The sequence below is a fragment of the Gymnoscopelus microlampas genome, assembly GCF_963454915.1.
Source record: "Gymnoscopelus microlampas genome assembly, chromosome: 24".
Classification (NCBI taxonomy): Eukaryota; Metazoa; Chordata; class Actinopteri; order Myctophiformes; family Myctophidae; genus Gymnoscopelus; species Gymnoscopelus microlampas.
In genome coordinates, this window is record NC_139961.1 from 30,909,085 (window position 1) to 30,932,720 (window position 23,636).

The 23,636-nt window shown below is 43.6% G+C and overlaps 1 protein-coding gene across 1 annotated transcript in view; it reads right to left on the bottom strand.

Annotated features, from left to right (window-relative positions):
• The window catches only part of LOC311040445 (DNA-binding protein SATB2-like), a 42,999-nt gene that overhangs the window by 13,419 nt on the left and 5,944 nt on the right, over positions 1-23,636 (bottom strand). Inside the window, exons 2-10 of the mRNA XM_084050740.1 lie at positions 18,684-18,932; positions 16,634-16,813; positions 12,445-12,571; positions 10,605-10,728; positions 7,783-7,885; positions 5,289-5,339; positions 4,727-5,094; positions 1,803-2,015; positions 595-810 (exon numbers count right to left, since the gene is read on the bottom strand). Coding sequence (XP_083906866.1) covers positions 595-810; positions 1,803-2,015; positions 4,727-5,094; positions 5,289-5,339; positions 7,783-7,885; positions 10,605-10,728; positions 12,445-12,571; positions 16,634-16,813; positions 18,684-18,897 — 1,596 coding nt within the window. The 5' untranslated portion in view covers positions 18,898-18,932. The remainder of the gene's footprint in view (positions 1-594; positions 811-1,802; positions 2,016-4,726; positions 5,095-5,288; positions 5,340-7,782; positions 7,886-10,604; positions 10,729-12,444; positions 12,572-16,633; positions 16,814-18,683; positions 18,933-23,636) is intronic.

Below are 23,636 nucleotides of genomic sequence, written 5' to 3' on the forward strand. Positions count from 1 at the left end.
CCTCGAACACAAGAAGTTTTTACAACCTGCCATGTTATGAAATGGATCAGCCCCAATGTGAACCGTGCTCTGAGATTCTGGCACATGAAAGCTTAAAGCCGGTGTAAACGAAGACTGAAGTATTTCCAAACCAAACACCCCGATCACAGTGATAAACCAACACGTTTTTTCAACTTAAAGAGTAACTGCGGGGCCAACGTGGGTGGCCAGGCTATTCAAACTACGGGAAGAGGTGCTTATTATTGTTTCGGATGCACGTTCCCCCTCACAGACCTCCTGATCTTTACTGACATTTATCAAAAACAAACACAGATTGTGAGGAAGATCTTTCTGTTGCCGTGTCCAACATTAAGACGATTAACACCTGCTGTGTTCTACAACGCATGCCCAACCAAGAAAATTCTTTTGGTATTTTATTTACTATTATTATGAGTATTGTAGCAGTATGTATGCGTGCATGCTCGTGTTTGTGCATGTATGCTGTTGTCGTGAAAGGAGGGGGGGGGGTTGGGTCACGATACTTGGCTGATATTTTGTATGGCTCGCCAGACAAAAACGTATAGATAAATGAACACTCAGGATGTTGCGGTGTACCTGCATGAGTCTCTGTGGGCTGGGACTGCAGGGGACGAGGTTGTTGGAGTGATTGAGGTTGGGGTTGGTGCTTCTCTCTCTCTCCTCCTGGTAGATGCGGTCTCTCTCGCCCTCTGGCAGGTTCAGGAAGTTCTGCATGGCCTTGAGGTTGACCAGCAGGGACTGTGAGGCAGAGCGAGGGTCCTCCTCCTTGCGCAGGATCTCTGATAGCAGGCCCTGGGGGACGGCACGTATTCGCGCATACGCACACACACACACACACAAATTATATAATCAGTGAAATACTGATGTATTAGTTTTTTTTTGAGATTTTTGGGGCCTTTCAGACTTACAGCGTAGCTCCTATCGCAAAGAAGGTGTGTGTGTTTGTGTGTGTGTTTGTGTCCGTAGCTAATCTCCCAAACCACTACACTGATCAGCACCAAATGTCTTATGGACGCTGCCAGTAGACGACGGAAGTACATCCCCAAATATTTTTCACATATGTATTTATATAATGTAGACATAAAAAACTAAAGTAATATTTTGCAGCTTTTGTGAATTCATGATCTCCAAAAAAAGTAAATGACTAAATAAATCCATAAATCATCGCTGTCGGTCAGAAACCTTGAATGTTTACTTGATGTTTCACAATTTTGTGTTTTTCAATCTACAATCTACGATTTTTAATCTACAATTTTTAATCTACGATTTTTGATCTACGATCTACAAGCTCACAGCATGTCACGATGCGTTGTGAGATTGTAGATCGTCTATTTTCACTTTAAAATAATAATAATAACTAGAAAATGTGCTCCTCGGAGCACAGGTCTCCGCCAGTACTGTTCCTGATTAATCCTGTCTTACCTATTTATATTACATATTGATTGTCACGTGTCACTTGACCAATGTTAGCTTGGCTGATGGAAGCTCACTTCAAAAAATAAAAACTATTTTTTGAAGTGACACACCTATATAGGTTTCTATTTCGTCATGCGTCTTGCTAGCCAATCAAAGCACACCCTTTCAACATATTGTCACGTGTCACGTGAAGCTTGACCAATGTTAGCTTGGCGGACACACGGAAGGACGGAGGCGAAAACATACTCTCCACCTCTGGCGGAGACAATAATGTTAATAAAAACAACGGTTTTAGAACTTGAGCGTTGGGTGGAACCCAACATTAAGGAAATACAAGCCACAGGGGCCTGTAGTGTGACCTGTGTTACCTGGGTGCGGTTGAAGGCCACGCGGGCGAACACGGCCTGTGAGACGCTGGCTCTCTTCAGCTCCTCTCGGACATGATGGTAGATGTCAAAGGAAACCTCGGCGGCCGAGGGGTTGAGGCCGCCGGGCTCCATGGCACCGCCGGGGGTCTTGCAGGCTCTGGGGATGGGCGGGTGGTTGAGGAACTGATGGTGGTTGACGCCCTGCGGGGAGGCCTGTCACAGTTATTACATAATCGCCTGATCGCAATTAATTGAGTTATTGTCTCCGCCAGGCCGAAAGGCATGGGGAGAGAGTATGTTTTACCCCCTGTCCGTCCGTCCGTGTGTGTGTCCGTGTGTCCGTCCGTCCGTGTGTGTGTCCGTGTGTCCGTCCGTCCGTGTGTCCTGTCCGTGTGTTACCAGCTAATCTCCGGCACCGTTGGCCCGGTCGCTGCGAAACTGTGTACACACACTCCCTGGATGCCAATTCAGAACCTCTTCTCCACATTTTTCAAATGGGCCTGTCATAGCGCCACCAGGAGGCCGATTTGTTACTCCTACAGCTTTTATCCAAACGTCATGCAAATCGGTACACAGTATCTCTATAGTCATGTGATCAACCCGGATCTGTCCGATTTCCCATAGTCCATCGTCATTGGCTATGGTTGGCTTCCAAAGTTTGCAGGATTGGTCCGTTTTGAACAAACTGCCTCAAATCATGAACACAGCTTGCCATTTCCATAAAATTGCACACGCACATTCCCACTAGGCCGAGGAAGAAATGCCACTTGAACATTTACAAATCAGCCTCATGGTGGCGCTATAACAGGCCAATTTGCATTTTTAACTATAACTGCACCGATCTGCGTGAAACTTTGCACGCACACTACCTAGGGGCCAAGGAAAAACATCTGCACTGCATTTTTCACATCTGCTTTTTACAGTGCCACCAGGAGGCCGACTTATGTAAAATACATTTTTGGATATTATTCCTTCAGATTCTGTCCAAAAATCACGCAAATCGGTACACAGTATCTCTATAGTCATGTCATCAAGACAGATGTGTCCGATATTTCATATTCCATCCTAATTGGCTAACATTGGCTTCCAAAATTTGCAGGATAGGTCCGTTTTGAACAAAATGCCTCAAATCATGAACGCAGTGTACGATTTCCCTGAAATTTCGCACGCACATTCCCACTAGGCCGAGGAACAAATGCCACCCTTTTCACATTGGTCTGTTATAGCGCCACCAGCAGGTCTAATTTCACAAAATATGTTTTTGGAACAAAATGCCTCAAATCATGAATGCTGTGTCTGATTGCCGTGAAAGGCCTACAAACAAATGGCACCCTTTTCACATTGGCCTATTATAGCGCCACCAGGAGGCCACAATAACCTACCTCACCTGGCGGAGACTTGTGCTCCGAGGAGCACTTTTTCTAGTTTTATTTTCGATTTCCACCCGTTTATATGACGTTTTTGCATAGTAGTGTATATTTGTCTGTCATTAAATGTTTTGATGAATTGAGTACAAAGGACCCCAATGGAAACAAGCCATATTGCTTTCTTGGGTTTAAAATCCTCTTAACAGACCTTGTATTGAACTGTACTTCCCTGTGCTGATGAACGCGCCTCTGACCTTCAGGCAAAAATGAGGAACTGTGATCCGCACATATCAGGGATTTACACACCCCATTGTGAATTGCACGTCGGTTTTTGCTTAGAGAAAATACACCATCCTTTAGTCACTTTATTTACACGTTATTGTCTCCGCCAGGCCGAAAGGCATGGCGAGAGAGTGTGTTTTTCCCCCTGTCCGTCCGTCCGTCCGTGTGTCCGTGTGTCCTGTCCGTGTGTTACCAGCTAATCTCCGGCACTGTTGGCCCGGTCGCTGCGAAACTGTGTACACCCACTCCCTGGATGCCAATTCAGAACCTCTGCCCCACATTTTCACATGGTCCTGTCATAGCGCCACCAGGAGGCCGATTTGTGCAAAACCCATTTTTCCCCATTACACCTACAGCTTTTAACCAAACGTCATGCAAATCGGTACACAGTATCTCTATAGTCATGTGATCAACCCGGATCTGTCCGATTTCCCATATTGCATCCTCATTGGCTAAGGTTGGCTTCCAAAGTCTGTCCAAAAAACACGCAAATTGGTACACAGTATCTCCATAGTCATGTGATTCTGATGGATCTGTCCGATATTTCATATTCCATCCTATTTGTCTTACAGTGGCATCCAAAGTTTGCAAGATTGTTCAGTTTTGAACAAAATGCCTCAAAACATGAACGCAGTGTGCAATTTCCGTGAAATTTTGCATGCAGATTCCCACTAGGCCGAGGAAGGAATGCCCCCCTTTTCACATTCACATTGGCCTGTTATAGCGCCACCAGCAGGTCTAATTTAGCAAAACACATTTTTGGAACAAAATGCCTCAAATCATGAATGCAGTGTCCGATTGAAAGGCCTAAGAAGAAATGCCACCCTTTTCACATTGGCCTATTATAGCGCCACCAGGAGGCCACAATAACCTACATGACCTGGCGGAGACCTGTGCTCCGAGGAGCACTTTTTCTAGTTCACAGTTATTTTTACAGCTGAATCGTCAGAATCGTTTCCATTCATCTGTATACATTTTTGCAAGCTCGCAACACGTTGTGATGCAACACGTTGCAAGCTTGTAGATTTCTCAAATAAATTAAAGTATAAAATGATTCAGTGTACCACAGTACAGTATTTTGATTATCGGTCATTGTCTGTAGTTTCTTGTCATAATTAGCAATTGTGCAAATTATTTTTGCTTACAAAGCCAAAAACCCAAACAGAAATGTCATTTGTATTGTTCAATGCCAAAAACACAATCCAATCGTTTAATCGCAATTATTTGTATGACAATTAATCGTCAACTAAAATGGTATGATGGAGACAGCCCTACCTGCGGGGGGTGCTGCTGCTGCTGCTGGTGGGCTATCAGACGGCTAACGGCTAACTGCTGGTTGATGAGGTGAGCCATGGCCAGCTGCTGGCGGACCAGCTGTGGGGACAGCAGCGCTCCGTGGCCCAGCATTGGTGGCATGGAGGAGGGAGGAGCCTGGGCGCGCAGCGGGGGGCTGGAGTGGTGCTGCCTGTGAGGGTGGGGGACGGTGTGCGGCTGGGTCGGGGTCTGGGGGTCCCCGAGGCTGGAGTTGAGGGGCGGTGGATGGGGCCCCGGGCTACCCAGGGGCCCTAGGTGGTTGGGGGAGGGCAACAGAGATGGGGCCCTCTGGGCGAGAGCGTTCAGGTCTGCACTCATGTCTCTTTCCACTGCAGGGATGTAGACACGCACGAGCACACACACACACACACACACACACACACACACACACACACACACACACACACACACACACACACACACACACACACACACACACACACACACACACACACAGGTCACAATGGGTTGCAGTAGATAAAAATAACAGGCAACATTAGTTTTGTCACAGGTGATATGATACCTTTGATATCAGGTTTATCTCGTCCAGACCACAACTTCTCAAGGTATTCACCTGGAACAGAGGGCATCAAAGAGGACATCAGTTATTCAGTCTGTCTGTCTGTCTGTCTGTCTGTCCAACCACACATCTAGGGCCCTAATTAAACTCTGCATGGTCTAAATTGCATAGCACATTCCTTGAGGGCGTGTCCAACTCCACTTTTGCTACTTAAACGGCATATAATCTGGTCGCAAATTAAGAAGCAAAGGGGTTGTATTTAGTCTCTTAATTAATCATGGGTGTGTTTTGGGTGAAACAAGAATTAAAGCAATCACAGTGTCGTCTCCCATTCTCTTTAAGAGCCAGGTGCGCGTGCACCTTGCACATTGCTATTTAAATGATGGATTTGGCAAGTTGGAGGAGAAGCGAACATTTGTCTGCTGAGGAAACGGATCTGCTTGTGCGCAAAGTGAAAGCGTGCGACCATCATCATAGCTGAGGTGAAGCAGACATGGGGGGAAGGTAGTGGTGAGCTGAGCATGTCCAGAACTCTCTCTCTCTCTCTCTTCGCCAGTCTCCTCCTGGTGCTGAAAGATGCCCCTTTTCAGCTGTTAAATTATTATTTATATTCTCAATAAGAATGAATAAGAATAAGGATAAATAAAAGCTTGGCATTAGAGACATTGTTGGCGCTGTGCACCAGGTGTAAGATAATATTAATGTTAGCCTTCCCTCCCCTCCTCTATTGTATTCTTTTAGACTCTCTCCTACTGCCCTCATACCTTTCTCTCTTATTCAACCTCCAGTGTGGACAGCGTGGCTCTCCTTCTGCTTATGGTTTTTACTGTTTGGGTTATGAGTCTGGAGTTTTGGGCTATTTGGAGCATAAAGGTTAGAGTGAGGTTTGGCACTGAAGATGAGGGTTTACCTTGGGCTTGAGGGCAGAGCACGGCATGCCTGTGAGTGTGTGTGTGCGTGTGCGCGTGTGCATGTGTGTGTATGCGCGTGCGTGTGTGCGTGCGTGCGTGTGTGTATGTGTGTGTGTGTGTGTGTGTGTGTGTGTGTGTGTGTATCTTTGAGAAACACATCCTCCCTCTCTAAACTTTGGGGTTTGGAGAGAGAGGCTGCTTTCCGTTAGGGGTATGATTGTTTAGTGGTGTCATCTCAGCGAGGCAAAGGAAAAATCTGTTGACTAACATTGTAGATAATCTTTGAGGCTAATTTCATACTTCATCTCATGATCCTGTCGCTCGACAAAAATGACGTTGCGTCGACACTTTTTTCACTTCAAAATGCATACTTTTGGGGGGCAACAGGGTTGTGCGACACAAAGCCTAAATGAAGCCTTCCAGTGCTCAAGGTTCATGGAATGTTACTCTGTGATTCCTTTGTTGGTAAAAGCCTCAGTACTTTGATATATGAGCTGACTGAAGTAGAGCTTGAGGTTTATTGAATAAGCAAGTTCTTGGGCAACACAACAATGTGCCTCAAATATTCTTATATAAACAATACGCAGGAACACAAAATGCATGTAGCTCAACGAAAGCTTAGAGTGAATATTAAGATGAAGATCAGTAACTAACTAGATCTGTTAACCCTGGGCAGTTTTATGATATTGATATCAGTATTGAAATAAAAATAAATAATTTGTTAAATAAAATATATGCTGATACATTCACTGTATTTTTCTTTTTGTCTGCTCTGAGCTTGTAGTTCTGATACTATCATAAGTATAAATTTGGCTTTTAGCTTTCAAAACATGCTTGCGACTTCAGAGAGGATCTTGGCCCAGAAGAAGTTAATGCAAACTCCACGGCCAATGAGTCAAACCAAATCTGTCTGAACAGTGCTAAAGGCTGTTCACACAAAGCTTTCCAATATTTTTAGATCATAGCATGGCCGCTACACCACATATTATTTAACAGTAAGAAACTGGTCATTTTTGTTCATTTCCCCAAACCCACAGTTTACTTTATTCAAATGTTTATTTTTTAATGGTTTACACTGGTGAAAGATGTGAGCAGTCATCACTATTACATGGAAGTATGTCAGTTCCTCTTCATGCTGAGAAAACACTGAGACGTTTTTCATCACCATGTTGTTAAGAAACTTTAATTTAATTACCATATTTTTCTTTGTAAATTGTAATTGATTACAGTTACATTTATTTTGTAATTTAATTACATAAATATGTTACAGGCAATCAGTTACTTCCCAGCCCTGTCTTCCCAGGATGTGTTGGATTTTATATTCTTTTTCTGTATCCCAGTGTAAAGCATCAATAACAATCCACTATATTTATGTGAGCCTTGTAAAATCAACAGCTACAGACTAGTACTTAACTGCTATAGGAATTAAGTGGTTATTTGAGAAGCTTTAAAAGATTTGACAGATTTGACATAGTTCCAGAGCCTGGAGGTCCTCCTGACTGCATAGGCTCCGTTTCTTTTGAACAGCATGTTTATTTAATGTTATAATTTTGGAGGGTGTAGTCAGATTTGGGGACATGGCTTACCTTTGATGCGCTTGAACCTCTTGTACCAACGGCCAAACTCCTGGCATTTAGAGGTGGAGACATTGGCGTAGTAGGAACTGTTCACTATCGCTGCGATCATACTCTGTCAGAGAAAGAAACAGGTACAGCACATGGCAGCTGTGAATGCAAAGCATATGTTTTGTGAATTGCGTATTGTGAATCTTCTTCGCGTACCAGCTACCAACATTTTGTTTTAGAAAGATATTAGGCAATAGTGAGTATGTGGGAACCAGCCATTCCTGAGCCATGTGGCCCTAGGTCATGACGCTAGTACTGTACGTCACAGGGACTTACGCCCAATCCTGATACTGAGTGCCAAGCAGGGAGGCATCGGGTTCCATTTTTATAGTCTTTGATGACTCGGCTGGGAATTGAACCCCAACCTCCCAATCTCAGGGTGGACACTCGAACCACAAGGGCAGGCCACAGAGCTTGCAGTTAGAATATTAGGCAATATTTAATAGGTAGCAATCATTATAATCAAATCAAAATGTTCTGCAAACTTTACCTCTGTTAAAAGTTGGTAACTGGCACTGGCACACAATTCCATATGGCACTCAGTACTGTAGGACTGCTGACATGGATATAACATGCTTTGCAGCTAATATAGTACTTTCAAAGTTGTAATTCATCATAAAGTTCTCACCTAGATAATTTAGTACCTACAGTATAAATTTAAATAAATAAAGATGGATAGCTAGACAGACGGAGGATCATAAAAGAGAAACTTGCAAAGCCACAATGAAAAAGAAAAGATTTGTGCCGCCCATATAAGAGACCAGTCAAACCAGTACATGGGAAAATGTGAGGATGAATTTCAAGATGAGTCAGGCTGCACACACACCACCCACACACTTCCCTTAATTACTAATTAGATCATGACTAAGTACTGTATATAAATCAGAGGTCTAAATGATACACTGAAGTAATGACTGCAGGGTGTGTATAAATATGATAATTGAGGCGCGTGTGTTTGTGTGTGTGTGTGCGCACGCGTGTGTGTGTGTGTGTGTGTGTGTGTGTGTGTGTGTGTGTGTGTGTGTGTGTGTGTGTGTGTGTTTGTTTGTGTGTTTGCTTGCTGTGGGTCCCGTTCTCGTCAGCAATATCTGTGATTGTGTGCGTTTATCGGTGTGTACATCTACTGCATGGGTGTCTGCGTCAGACAGTGTGGGTGTGTGTGTGTGGGTGTGTGTTTGAAGTGTGACTCAATAATTTCAGTTTCCCATGTAATGGCGTGCGTGCGTGCGTGCGTGCGTGCGCGCGCGCGTGCATGTGTGTGCGCGTGTGCGTATGTGTGCGCGTGTGCGTATGTGTGCGCGCGCGTGTGTGTGTGTGTGTGTGGGGGTGTGCGGCACACATGTATGTGGGTGTGTGCTTGTGTTTGCACGTATGTGTGCGCGTACTGAAACGATGTCAGCCACATGTGGTGCAGTACACACAGTGTGTGTGCATGTGAATGATTCCCAGAGGTAAAAGAACATTTAGTTCTTGAAGAAGCAACTATGTCACTGGAACTGTTACATTTGCCAACGTTCTCTCTGGCTGCAAATTATTTTTTTTCAGGCAAGGTTATCAAGTCTCAAAACAGCCATGGTCTTTTTTTGTAGGGCTTAAGTAGAGGGGTACGTTTACTTCATTGGAAAGTAAATTGTGGAGAGATGGTGAAGTAGTGACATGCAGCACAAGTCCTGAGCTGGATAAAACCCAAGATATTGAAATGATAGGAAATTAAGAGGACCACAATTGAAATAAGCCCCTGAGCTTTATTGTTTTTATCGTCGGTGATGTTACTTGACTGTATTGTATGGAATTCTAATGTGCTCTTATTTATGTGATGTCATCAAAATCAATCAATCAATCAATCAATCAATCAGAGGCACCCTGACAAACCCAACAAAGTTTATTCTTACTTCTTCTCACTTAAAGGTGGTGTAAGTGATATTTATGTCTTAATATAAGAGTTAAATATCTCCGATTCATTTATTAATTAAGTAATTATTACTATAGTGTGTTTGTTCAATAACAGGGGTCTCTCCAGCTCTTTAGTAAACAGGAAATCCATTTTGAGGTCGGGATACCAATCAGGAGAGAGGCCTCATATGGGATACGGGATAAACAAGTGAAATTGGAAGGGAGACAAAAGAAATTAGAAGACAAAATTGGAACTGGATAAAATTGAAGCTGATAAATGATCTTTGTGGTCTTCTCTCTTCTGATTGGATAAAATTGTTATTCCAAACTGAAACTTTCTGTTTACTAAAGAGCTGGAGAGACGGGGAGTCCCGTCACTGAACAAACACTCGATAGCAATGATTAATATTGGAATATAGAGCTTCAACTTTTTTACAAAAATATATTTATACAAAAACATCACTTACGCTTTAAGCCCTATAGGCTACTTTGTCATACGAGTTGACAAATAGTGAAAATAGCCGATCTACAAGATGTTGGGTTGCATGTTGTGAGCTTGTATATCTTTTCGTAATTTTGGGAATATTTTGTTCGATTTTTTTATTTTCTCAAAATAGGTATGTCAGGGATAACGTGGTTAAGGTCCATACCGTTGCTCTGTCATGCTTAAGCCCAATGCATACTCCACTAGTTACTGCTGCTAAGAGGTTACTGCTGGCCATCCAAATCATAAGCCTGTTTGTTTGATTTTCGAGGATGCCACTGGATTCCATTCATTTCAGTACGGTGTGAACATCAATTTGCGGAGGAACACAAAGAAACGAAAGGGGTCACAGAAAGAATGAAATAACCAGAAACAGTGACGGCGGCCTCACAGTGGTATACAGTACCTGTGAGAGGGGACACTCCTTGGCCAGCGTGTTGTGGTTCATCTCCCTCAGCAGCTCTTTGAGGGCGTTCCTCACTGTGGCGTGGTTCCACTGCTCCGATGGCAAGTCCTCCAGTCTGGCAAAACTGGACACATTTAAATGCACTGTTAACCACATGGCTTGCTTCCATCTACGCCAAATCTGCGAAGCATTGTGAGCATTGTTTGCTATTTTTGGCGAAAGTTGCTCCAGAATATGAATGCTGTGGTTCAAGTGGTTATGACTCTTTGAGTCTCCTACTGACCGATGACCCGGTCATCAAATTATTGGCTTAGGAATGTGACAAAAATAAAAACAATGAGTGAACTACTCCTTTAAGGTGTACAGTGCAAATGGTAAGATCAATGCCTATTGAGATACAGAGGTTTGGCTGTTAAATAAGGTTAAGGAGGGTGTCGCTTACCGAAAATAGCCGAAATGCAGGCTTGTGAGCTTGTAGATCGGCGATTTTCGGAGCGTGGCATCGGCACAAAACTAAATATAAATCAGTCTTAACAGACTAGAGGACACGCACACACGCACATCACAATTTATGAATTGTGTGATGTGTAACATCACAGAATGATGACATAACTTCCTGATTGGTTTATAACTTACAGTAACCGTTTCCAGTTTAATGATTTATGATCTAAATGATCTAATTGTACCGTTATATCACAGAAACGATAATAAGGGCAATTGGATTATAGGCAATAAAGTTATTGCTATGGTGACACAAGTAGACACACTATCTCACACACACACACACGCACACACACACACACACACACACACACACACACACACACACACACACACACACACACACACACACACACACACACACACACACACAGCCTGCAATGTTGCAACCTGCTCCTAATCCTAAAATATTTTTAAAAAATCTAATCAAAATCAGAATCATCTTCATTGTCACATCACAGGTTTACAGGTATAAAGAAGTGGGTGAAGTGAAGTTATCTTATTTTTTTCGTGCTCACTCCATCATTTTTAGCATTGCATAAGAGAGAGGAAAGAGGTAGAATGAGAGCAGAAGAGAAAAACAAAATTGACCCTTAAGGTTGTTACACACCAGGGCGATTTTTTCGTGCGAATAATGCGTTTTTTTTTAAAACCTTATAAAGTCAATGGCTCCGTACATGGAGCGAAAAAGCGGAAAAGCGAAGCGAAAAAGCGTCTTTTAATTATTCGGAACGAGTCCGAATTTTGCGTATATTCGCTATTTTCGCCGGTGTGTAAGGACCTTTACTCTCACGCACGCACGCACGCACGCTAGGGCATTCACGAATAGTGATTTTTAGTATTCGAATTATTCGACCTATAAGTATTCGAATATTCGATTAATCGATTTGATTATAAAAAATAAAATAATAAAAAAATAAAAAATAAAAAAAATAAAAAGTTTTTTTTTTTTTTTTTTTTTCAATGACATTGATGACTGGACTCAAGGAATGCGAGTTGACGTCACACCAGAGCTCACAGCTGCGTGTCTGCTGAAGAAAAGCCACTAAAAAAAAAAAAATCTAAAAAATAAATAAAAAAAAACTTTTTTTTTTATTTTTTTTTTTCTATCGAATAATCGAATAGTGGTTTGATAGTCGAATAGTCGGTTTGATAGTCGAATATTCGAATATTCGATTATTCTGTTAATGCCCTAACGCACGCACGCACGCACGCACGCACGCACGCACGCACGCACGCACGCACACACACACACACACACACACACACACACACACACACACACACACACACACACACACACACACACACACACACACACACACACACACACAGGTACCTGTGCAGTAGGATGCGCAGGGTGACCATGTGATAGACGTCCAGCAGCATATCAGCCACTGTGGCCTCTGGTGCGTCTGTCAGGTAGTGGATGGGCATGGGTTTCCAACGACCCACCTTAATGATGCCTGGAACACACACATTTACCTGATTCATAACAGTGAAGTGACAATTTAAGGACCGTTTTAATACCTCAAAGAAAGAAAAGAAAAAGACCATTACTGCATCAAAAGTAATCAACAAACTATACCATAAAAACTGGTCAAACTTTGGCCAAATTGGCCAACATAGTTGGTCACAGATTGCATAGTTATATGCGATCTGTGACCAGCTATGTTCTGCTGGCAAATGTAAATGCTACTTCCTACTTCCTGTGCCTCCGCAGGATATGTCCCCCATCAGGCCTTTGCCCCAGTAAATTCACGCGGACACAGGTGGATAGGATAGAGGAAAACTATTTTCACAATATTTTTCTGTGGGACCGAGTCAAACTAAATTGAATGCTACAATTCAAAGTGCTCGTCAGGGTGGGGGGGTCCCCAGTTCAATTCAAATATGGTTATTTTGGGGGTCACTGCCTGAAAAGGTTGAGAACCACTGATATACACGTTATGTATTGGATGGAGGGAAGTTCACATCCACTTCATTAATGGGCTACCAACAACCCACGTACCTTAATGAAGCCTGTACCACACACATTTACATTGTGTTCAGTCACTAATGGGCTTCCAATGACTCACCTTAACCACTTTCAACCTATTTTGGGCATATCATTAGAGGCAAAAAACGTTCAACATTAGCGGATATAACAAATCTACAAGCTCACAGCGTGTCACATCGTGACTTATTGTGAACTTGTGGATCAGCTATTTTCGTTATTTGACGTACAGCGAAATATAGGGCTGAAGTGGTTAGAGATATTGGACCACACAGATTTCTACTCATTGTTTCATGTCCACATACAGAGAAAGTTAGCAAAGGACATAAATACTCTGTACACACAAGCGCTATTGTAAGAAAACATACATACGTACAATATTATGTCTGTCGCTCTTTCTCTCGTTTCATTGTTTTCTAAAAACATTTTTGGCCACTTTTTGTAACATACACTAAGATAAATGCTAAAAATGTGTGCCCTGAAGCTCTGTCCCCTCTCATGCCCTTCCTTCCCTTCCTCCTCTCGGAGCATCATTGCAGGCTGTGTGCTCTGAGGCGCTGCATTCCCCTGGCCCTCCACAAGATTGTTGGCTGGAACTGCAAATCTAAACAGTCCTAATCGCATTAAAATCTGCTAAATCAGACACAGACCTGGCCTGCCAGCCTGGAGTGTGTGTCTGTGTGTTTATGATTTTCTGTCCTATCTACGTGTGCGTCTACAATTCGCATGTATGTATTTATATACGTGCATCGCTGCATGTACTGTGCATGCCCGTGCACATGTGTACGTGTGCGTATGTGCCTCTATCACATGAGAATGCGGGTGATGGGGGCGACAGAACAAAGCCCAGCCTCTTTGAGCTAATCAAAGAAGAAATTTTCAAATCAGAACGGAGGCAGGGAAATGAAGCCAAAACACGCCACAGAATGGCAGCATGGTTTTGATGTTGACACACTGCAAGAATGCTATAAGGTCATTGTTTTCATATTGTATTTTTCATCGCAACAGACAGATAACATGTGTCCAGCAGATGCCTGCATTATAAAAAAAGAATTACATTACGGATAAGTGGATAGACATTTTAATTCCTTTGTCTACAAATAAATCAAACTAAATCCAATCAAACAACTAAAACAGTAAGCGTGTTTCTAGTCAGCGGAACTATTTTGATTCATTTCAACATATCAATTATTGATTACTTGATGATTGATGATACTTAATGTACCTAATGACAGGTAGCCCTTCCGGTCAGTAACTTATTTCAGCATCAGAATTGGCCAAGGACTGTATGTTTGCACTTGTTCCCTTTTGCATGAGTGGTTGCTGTTTGGTTTTTCACGCGGGATATTGGGGTTCGAATCCAGGTGGTTACATTGGGGCCAACCATGTAGGAAATATAGAAACCTTTTGATAAACGGTAGATGCTTGCTTTTTCATGCGGGAGACCGAGGTTAGAATCCACGTAGTTGGGGCCAACAATGTAGGAAATACAGTACAGAAGCCTAAATCTAATATACAAATATAGAAATACAAAATCTTAATGTTGCGTGCACAGTCTCTGTACAGACCTGTCTATTCACAAAGCAGGGAATGCAGGAGGCTAAAGTGTTTAACTTGCCTTGTCCGTTGCATGTCTTGATGTGCCAAAAATATATCAAGTTTAACTGTCCTGCATGTGGTGCGGTTCCAAAAATACGTTTTGGGAAGGTTCATTTTGGGATCCAATTAAGCTTTTTGCAAGCCTTTAAATTAGGAATTATTCCTGAGCGAGGACACTGCCAACTGAAATCAAATATCAAATGAACGCACTACAAAATACAGACTTGGGCTTAATTCGGTAAGATTCCTGCTGCCCAAGAATTCACCCTAGTCCACATAAAACCCCGGGCCCCAAACACAGGCCCTAAATAAGCGATAGGCTCTTTTTAATCAGCTATAGTGTCTAAGTTAATTAAAGAAAAAGGTCCCGTGCCAAGGAAGGAGCTTAAAAATACCGCCCTGGCCAAAGTTATGAAAGACACAATTGAATCTGGAGGAGAAAAATAGAAGTCACTGTGTATAATTTTGGTTGTGACCACACTGAGGGGGGAAAAATGCATGACTCCATCCAGAAATTATTCATTTGGGAAGAAAAGCTCATTTCACTGGACAAAAAACATGTCCATCTGGGAGAGAGGCGGGACGGGGGGTCTGAGGGCGTTGGTCCACTTGGTTCGTTGGTCGGAGAGCCCTGTGTTTACGGGACAGCGGTGGAATGTGAGGCTGCCTTCCTTTGTGTGTGTGTGTGTGTGTGTTTGTATTACTATACTTGAGAGGGCCAAATGTCCCACGCCACAAGTATAGTAGAATTTTATAAATAGACATTAAGAGGACAATTTCCCTAACCCTCACAAGAGAAATGGTTGTTTCATGGTTTAAACATATTTTTCGAGTTAAGGTCAATACACATCAGGAGCGAAGAGAATAAACGATAGGAAAATGCGTTGCGATTATTTCACATCAGACCTTTATTTTGGAGATGCCTCGTTCATATAGTTTGATGGTTTTATTCGCGCTGACAAATCAACCTTGTTTCAAAAAAAATTGTCATTGCTTCATCGCTCTATTATAATCACGCTCAGAGTGCATGTACTCATAACACAATCAGCAGTTTAAATTAATGCAAATTAATCGCACAAAATAATCGCTCCCGGTGTGTGTGGACCTTGTGGCTATACAATTAGGAAAATAATTCAGGTCGGGTTTAGGATTGGGATTTGGCATTTAGGGGTTTGGGTTATGGGCTAGGGTTGGAGTTATGCTGATGTATAACTTAGATGCGCGCTGGTGTCGCGGACTGAAAATAGCAGATGCTTCGGTGCATGACTCCAGCGTGCGACTAAGTACAACTCAGGCTTTAGTGTAGGGTTAAAATGCCCCCCCCCCCCCCCCCCCCCCAAAAAAAAGGTCAAAATGGCATGCTTACTGGTTTTAGTGTTGTAAATGCAGCGATCTGGATTAAAACTAGGGTCTCCCGTGTGGTAAACCAAGCATCTACTGCTAAGCCAAAGGGGAATGCCCCGTTGGCCATGCAAGATAAGCTTCTGGGATCCAGGCTGGGCTAAACTGGTACATTGACCAGCCCTTGACCTGCGCTCCACCGGGACAACCAGCTCCCTGAATGAGAACCCGATGTAACAACATGGGTTCGAGCCCGAGTCTCTGGCATGGCAAACCAGTCATCTACTGCTTGGGCAGCCATAGCTGAGTGGGTTGAGAGAGAGAGGCTGTGTGGTGATCAGAAGGTCACCGGTTCGCCTCCCTGAACAAGACACTTAACCCCTAACAGCTCCCAGCTCCCAACAGGAGGTAGAGTGGATGTGGCAATCAAAGGTTCTCCTGGCATCATTTCAAAGCATCCTTGAGCCACGCACTGAACACTGCCTCCGCCACTGGTGTGAGTGTAACAAATGCATTGTAAAACACTTCGGAGACACTCGAATAAACAATCGTCCATCATCACACGCACACACTTTTCATATGCCAGTCTCACCTCGTGCTTGCACTGCTGAGTTGTGCGAGTAGCCCAGGGCTACCAGAGCTGTCTCCACCAGCTGTGTAAAGAGGATGTCCTTGCGGACCAATACGAACTCGGCGTGCCTGTCACCTCGCCCCTCCCCGTCGCAGGTCATGTCTGCCTGCTCCACAACACAGTAGACTGGAATCATCAGACCTGAGAGAGAGAGAGAGAGAGAGAGAGAGAGAGAGAGAGAGAGAGAGAGAGAGAGAGAGAGAGAGAGAGAGAGAGAGAGAGAGAGAGAGAGAGAGAGAGAGAGAGAGAGAGAGAGAGAGAGAGAGAGAGAGATACAGTGGCAGAGAAAGATGGATAGGGAGAGAGAAAGACAGGTGGATGAAGTGACAGATAAATACAGAGGTTGAGAAAAGACAGAGTTCATTTTCAGATTCTGTAAATGCGTCATTTAGTATCACGGTTGCACAACTGTATTTCTTGTCACAGTCCATGACGAATCCTGGAGAACAAAAAATGCTCTCTCAACGCCATAAAATATCCTATCCGCGCTCGATTTCACCGTCGGAGCACATGCGTAAACAAACCTCAGCAGCGAGGCATCGCTGCGTTTTCATTTTGTGGGGGAACCGACACGGCACTATTCTGAGCTTCCAAACTGTTCGGTGCTCTGCTCCCTCCCACATGGGCCTGTGTAATTCAACAGCTATCAATCATCCCAGTGACAAGGCAATGACAAACGTGTCCCAGCCAAAACCCTAGCTCTCAGCGTCGCGCACGCTATCGGCCAATAACTCAACCGGAGAGCAGTAGTGTGGAAGGGAGGGATGGAGCACGCAGGCCAGGATGCTTGTTTGAGTGTGCGCGCACACGCACGTGTGTGTGTGTGTGTGTGTGTGTGTGTGTGTGTGTGCGCGAGTGTCTGCTGTACTGTATATACAAGTACATTGTTTGCGCGTTGTTTGTGGGACAATTGTGCGGTCAACTGTGTGAGAGAACTGTGGGCGTGTGTTTGTGGAAGTGTGTGTTTTGTGTTTCTTTATGTGTGTGTGTATGTTTTTTTCCATACGGTATGCAGCAAGTGTATACGTGTTTTCGCGGTCTGACTCCTTTCCGGTGCATTTGTGTGTGCTTGCACACGCATCATACATTAGGAGTGTCAAGCAGGGTCAGGTTTTGCCATTTGTGTTGAGTGTAAATTTAAGATTGTTTCATGTATTTTTGTTTGTCTTCTTCTTAAAATGATGATTTATACTATAACGTTTAATGTTGTTTTCTTCATGTTTAGTTTTTCAAATGTATGTTTTTTAAATGTACAGTAGGTATTGTTTTTATATGTGGACCCCAGGAAGACTAGCACAGCTAACGGCGATCCTAACAAATGAACTAATAAACACACACACACACACAGACAGACAGACAGACAGACAGACAGACAGACAGACAGACAGACAGACAGACGCACACGCACACGCACACGCACACGCACACACACACACACACGCTTATATTAAGTAAAATAAATTAATTAACAAAATGTAAGGTCATTATTTAATGCCACTTAGGAATGCATGTATACGCTTAGATCATGCGTGTCAGTCTGTAGGCGGTATTATCACGCGCGTGCGTGTGTGTGTGTGTGTGTGTGTGTGTGGTCCCTCTCCCCTCCACATCGCCATGCTGTGGTTTTTAACAGTTCAAAGACAGAGCTCTCATTAACACTGGAAACCACCTCTACACAGTCTGCTACCACTCTCTCTCTCTGCCCTTTATCATCAGCCATTCTCTCTCTGCCTCATTTTCTCTCCTCTCATCATTTTTGCACATTATTGTGTTTAAAGCCAGATGAGAATATCTGTTATTTGGTATAAATAAATTGTGTTCATTCTCTGCTGTTTTTGTGTGTGATCATGGTAGGTGTCCCCTGCACATAGTAAATCCACGAACATAGGTGCTCAGTGTTCATTTACTGCTAACACCGAAAGTATAATACTTTCCCATTTGGGTCCATTATTTACACTTTCAGAGTTAAATTAATGCACTTGTACATTATGTACATTGTGTGTTGCCCCACCTCCCAGTGGCCTCAGCATTGTGCCGTTGAATCGTGCTCGTGACCCTGTTGGACTCCCGTTGACCTCCAGGCGGCTCGTCTTGACCGGAGGGGGGCCACTTTGATCTGGACTCTCCCCTCGCTCCCCCACCTCCTCTGGGCTGACACTGTCCCGCAGGCTGGGGCTATGTGCCCCACCTCCACCTCCACCTCCGCCTTCCCCTCTCTGCTCCATCCCCCTCCAACCTCCAGGGGGAGCCCCCAGCGGACCTAGGAAGAGACATGCAAGAGCATCAGGAAGAAGAGAGGTTTAAAATACTAAAGCGGGATTTGCATATATACCCAGCCTTTAACTTGCGCTGCCGTATCAGCCCTAGGGGTTATACGGCAGATGACCAATCAGTGCAGCTATGCCACCGTGCGCTGAACTGGCTCCGTGAGCAACCTCACCAAACATGGACAAAACTCCGCCACCAAATTCAGATTTTCATCTGAGTGCAAAGGAACCAAAATACAGAGTGGAAAACAGCGACCTTCAACGTGCATCAACTTCCTTATTCTGGGCCAAATCTCTTCCCACACTCTCTATGAAAATCTCTACGAAATATATATTTTGTTTGCCAAGGGAGTTCCTTGTTGACAGTATATTAACTTAAAGTGTTCATAATGCTATTTTCTCATCTCATTTTCGTGTTGTAATTATCCAACTGAAGACAGCTCAGGCAGATATGCTGATTTACTCAGGCAACAAAGAATGCTGGGTGATAATCTGCTCATTACACATAGCTCATTATAATTTTCATCTCTCCCCTTATGCCTGTTAGCGTGTCAACGTTATTAGTTCTCAATGTTTTACAGGCAACAGACTAAAATATAAAAGTCAAAAGCGAAGCTACCACACAAATGTTCATTCCTCAGTGATGGAGATGAGTCTAATGTGTAAACTGAATTAGAGCTGTGTATTGTTAAATTGTTGTTGTTAAGTAAGACTGGAGCAGTTAGTCTACATTAAAGCCCACCAGACCTCCCAGTCAACTGCACAGCCACTGTCAACATTACAGGGTCCCCCGTCACAAAACCTCCCCTGGTTCGATTAACTGCTCTATCAACAGGTCTATTTGGTCGAAACCCCCCCCCCTATATCTCCACCCCATTGCTCTGCCTGCCCGACCCTTACCCCCACTGCCCACCCTAAGCACCATGCTGAACACATTATTTTTTATTTACAGATGACGAGGCGGAGACGACCGCAAGCCGACAAACAGTACAGCCCCGGGCATCTGGAGTGAATCACAAAACTCTTTATTTGGGTAAATAAAGTTGACTGACTGGTGCCCACGGCTGGTCTCTCACAAAGAGACCGGGTCCGCTTTAAGGAAATACAGTATGAAGTTCATTCAGAGTGGATACGATATGATCTGCTATGATAGCCTAAGTGTCTGTTTCCTGTCAACAAAAAGTGTTAGGACTTCATCAGTATAGTCTTAAGTGAGGTATCTAATACTACTCTATGAAGTTTGCACTGTCAATCAATGAATAAACATATGAGTCACGTTTTCAAACGCTGGCCTTGAAGAATGCATATCGTATAGGTAGTATGGGTCTTACTCTTTTGTGTTGAAAGTCTTACTTCTTATTGTAATAAGATCCTTTTTGAAACACTGTGCACCACGTTTTACATTGTGATTTTATAGATTTAATCATGCATTTTATATAAAAAGAATTCACATCATTGTGCGTGGTCAAACGTGTTGCGAAATGTGTTTTTTACCAAGGTTGTGTGCCGTCTCTTTAGTTGTGTCGTGTTTGTCTCAAAAAGTGTGGTTTTTAAACGACACAGGGATCTGGCCTGAAAGCGGCACATGATTACAATAAAGCACACATGCAAAAATTAATAGCTGCCTTTAAAAGAAGGCCCGTCCAACACAAACAAAATACCATAGCCATGCAGTATGGAGGAAACCAGGCCTCCGTCGCTGTGCTCGTCAAGAGACTCCTGTACAGTTAAATCCTCAGCGTTACATGTTCATTTATACACTGTCGGGGTTAAATCAACCCTCTCTGTCTCTCTCGAGGGCAAGGGAGAACTGTTTGGGGATGAAATATTTACATTAGTGGCTCTTAACTGGTTTTGCCCAGGGGCTGAAATATTACCTCCTCAATCAAGTCAGCTTTTCTCTCTCTGTCAAGTTGCGCATGTAAGCTGTTGTCAAGCTGCCACGTAGCTGCTACAAATCCATTTGACTCTCTGTTGTAAAGACTACCACTATTTTTAATCTTGTCAGATGTTTTCAAAATCACAAATCACTTTGTATGACATGTGTGTTACTAAACTTAAGCCTATACTCACGTTTAGGCTCGGGATCCAAAAATGAATCACGGGCCTTTCTCACAGACACTAAGGAGAACTTGGATAGGGTAACACTGTCATTAACTGTATCAGAGTGTGACTTAATATAATATGAATGAAAAGAAACTCTTATTGCATTTAGTGTTCCTACGCGTATCTAAGTATTCCAGAGTCCCTGACCCCGTGAAAATGCCTCACGGGACACTTTTGGATCCCGAGCCATTGGTTGTGAAAAAACGAATTCACATTACTGCACAAGGTCGATATACTTAAGGACACGGACAATTGGAATGATGTTGAAACGAACAGTGTTTATTTCCTTTCGGAAAACACAGTTTTTAACTTAAAGGGACCTCCTCCCGGAGCCCAGAAACTGTCAGCATGATTAAACGAGAACAGTACACTCCCTCATCGCACACCAACGCTCCACTCTGCAGGGTTTCAGTCCACGAGTCCGTTGAGAGTCAACCGAGGTTGTGTGTCGCCCTGACGCCTGATTTATACTTGGTTGCCCGCAGGCAATGAGCAAGAGAAATAGCTCATCTAGAAGCATACAATGCGCTGCAGCGCGACGGTGCGCAACAAGATGCACAACCAAGGATAACTCAGGTGTGAGGGGCCACCCGTGTATCTCTCCCACCTCCTGACCAACCCGTCGGTCCCACCCCTTTGTCCAGCATTACAGCCCACTGAAACATCTACCTTTCACGCAACATGAAAGGTTAAACCACTTAAACGCCAGCATCGGTGTTGTGGGCAAAGCTTTCGCTGAAAATAGCAGATGGACAAGCTCACAATGCGATACTTGCAACACTGACCCTATTTTCAGCTTTTGCTGAAAATAGCCGAATGACAAGCTCGCAATGCGAGCATGTCGATCTGCTATTTTCAGCGAAAGCTTTCCCCACAATGACAGAAAACAGAAAAGACACTAGTATAGAGCCCTGAGGGGCTACCCATATGGGGTTTAATTGGTTAAACGTGCAGTGACACATACTGTATCATGTACTGCAGTGATTCTCAACCTTCTTTCATTTCAAGGACCCCTGGTTTGATATTCACTAGGCCATGGAAATATTTATACTTATTTTCTTCTCTTACATTGTAAAATCCTCAGGGTTAAGTTACAGACTTTTAAAGGTCCATTTGGGTTCCTACTGTAACTATCCATCATTCAGCAGGGGACCCATGCTGGTCCACGGACCACACGTTGAGAACCACCAGATATATTGTCTGCACATCTCATTCTGTCCTCTACCTCATTAGGTGTCGTTCTAGGTACTGTATTTGTAATTGTTGCATGTGTTAACAGGCACCATGGAAGTTGACACTATGTCTAAATTGCTACATTAACTTTCAAACAAACTGAAGCTGATGCAGTTTCAGTGGGTTTTTCAATCTTCCAGAGCAGCCTCGAAACGGCTGCTTCAAAACTGAATAAGAGACAGTCATTAAATGACTCCCATGTTAACAACACTCTGCTCCTATTGCCTTCACTGGCTGTCCAAGCCATATGCTGTCCTAGCTAATTTATTGATCGATCTATTATCACATGATTACTGGGCGCATTCCCGCCCTCTAAACCTGACCACAGACCTCCGGGGTGTTCCGCCCCATGCAGTCCCATGCAGATCGGTCCAGCCACCACACATATCACTGCTGTGGCTAATAGAGGCTAAGACAGTAAAATTATGGGTCCGTTTTTTTGCACTCTCAGAGTTGAATGAACACTCAGGATTGTGAAGTGCGTGCCGATCACATTGAATACAGGCAAACTTGTAAATCTTAACAGACTATAAACCAAGATCGCTCTCTGCCCCCCCTCTCTCTCGCCCATACATTCCCTCTCTCACTCTATGAGTCCTCCTGTTTCTCGCTTTCTCGCTCTTTCTCCCCCACCCCCTCCTCTCTCTCTCTCCCTCACTCTTTTACTCCCTCCCTCTCCTCCCCAATGTTGAGTCTGCTTTTAATAAACACATTTTCAGAATACTTGGAAAAACAGGCGGTGGATTATATACAGTGCCCCCCCCCGCACTAACACCCTAACCAGAGCAATATTACAGTAATTAATGAAGAGGGGAATTATTACCAGACTTAGGGGAGAAAAAAAGAGATGTTGAGCCAAAAGTCTCGTATGAGGTGACAGGAACGCAGAGAAGCACGTAATGTGTATCGCAGCCCCCACTGCAAGATAATGGCATGAAACGGACCCGACACAATGCTTGACTTCATTCGGTTCTTCTTGATATTTTTGGGACAAATTCTACACATCTGTTCTCGCTAGCAGCATTATATTATATAATTGTTACCTCTATGTGACACATATTGGCCTAAATGGTATAATGTGCTTTGTGTGACCGAACACAAAGAAGATATGAACAAACTCTGAGAGTATAAACATTGACCCTTGTACATGGACTACCCACAGATGGCCTCAATCAAATTGTGATCCAATGTTTCACCTTCACCTTATAGTCTTATTTTTAGCATTTTAAACTTCCTTATATAGATAATACACAAAGCAATACGTAGGGCAATCCTCTGTGTGCCTCCGGCTTGGCTGAACACTCCAATCAATACAATTGCTTGTGTTTGCATGTGGGGAGTACGTTCTCTGTCGCTGC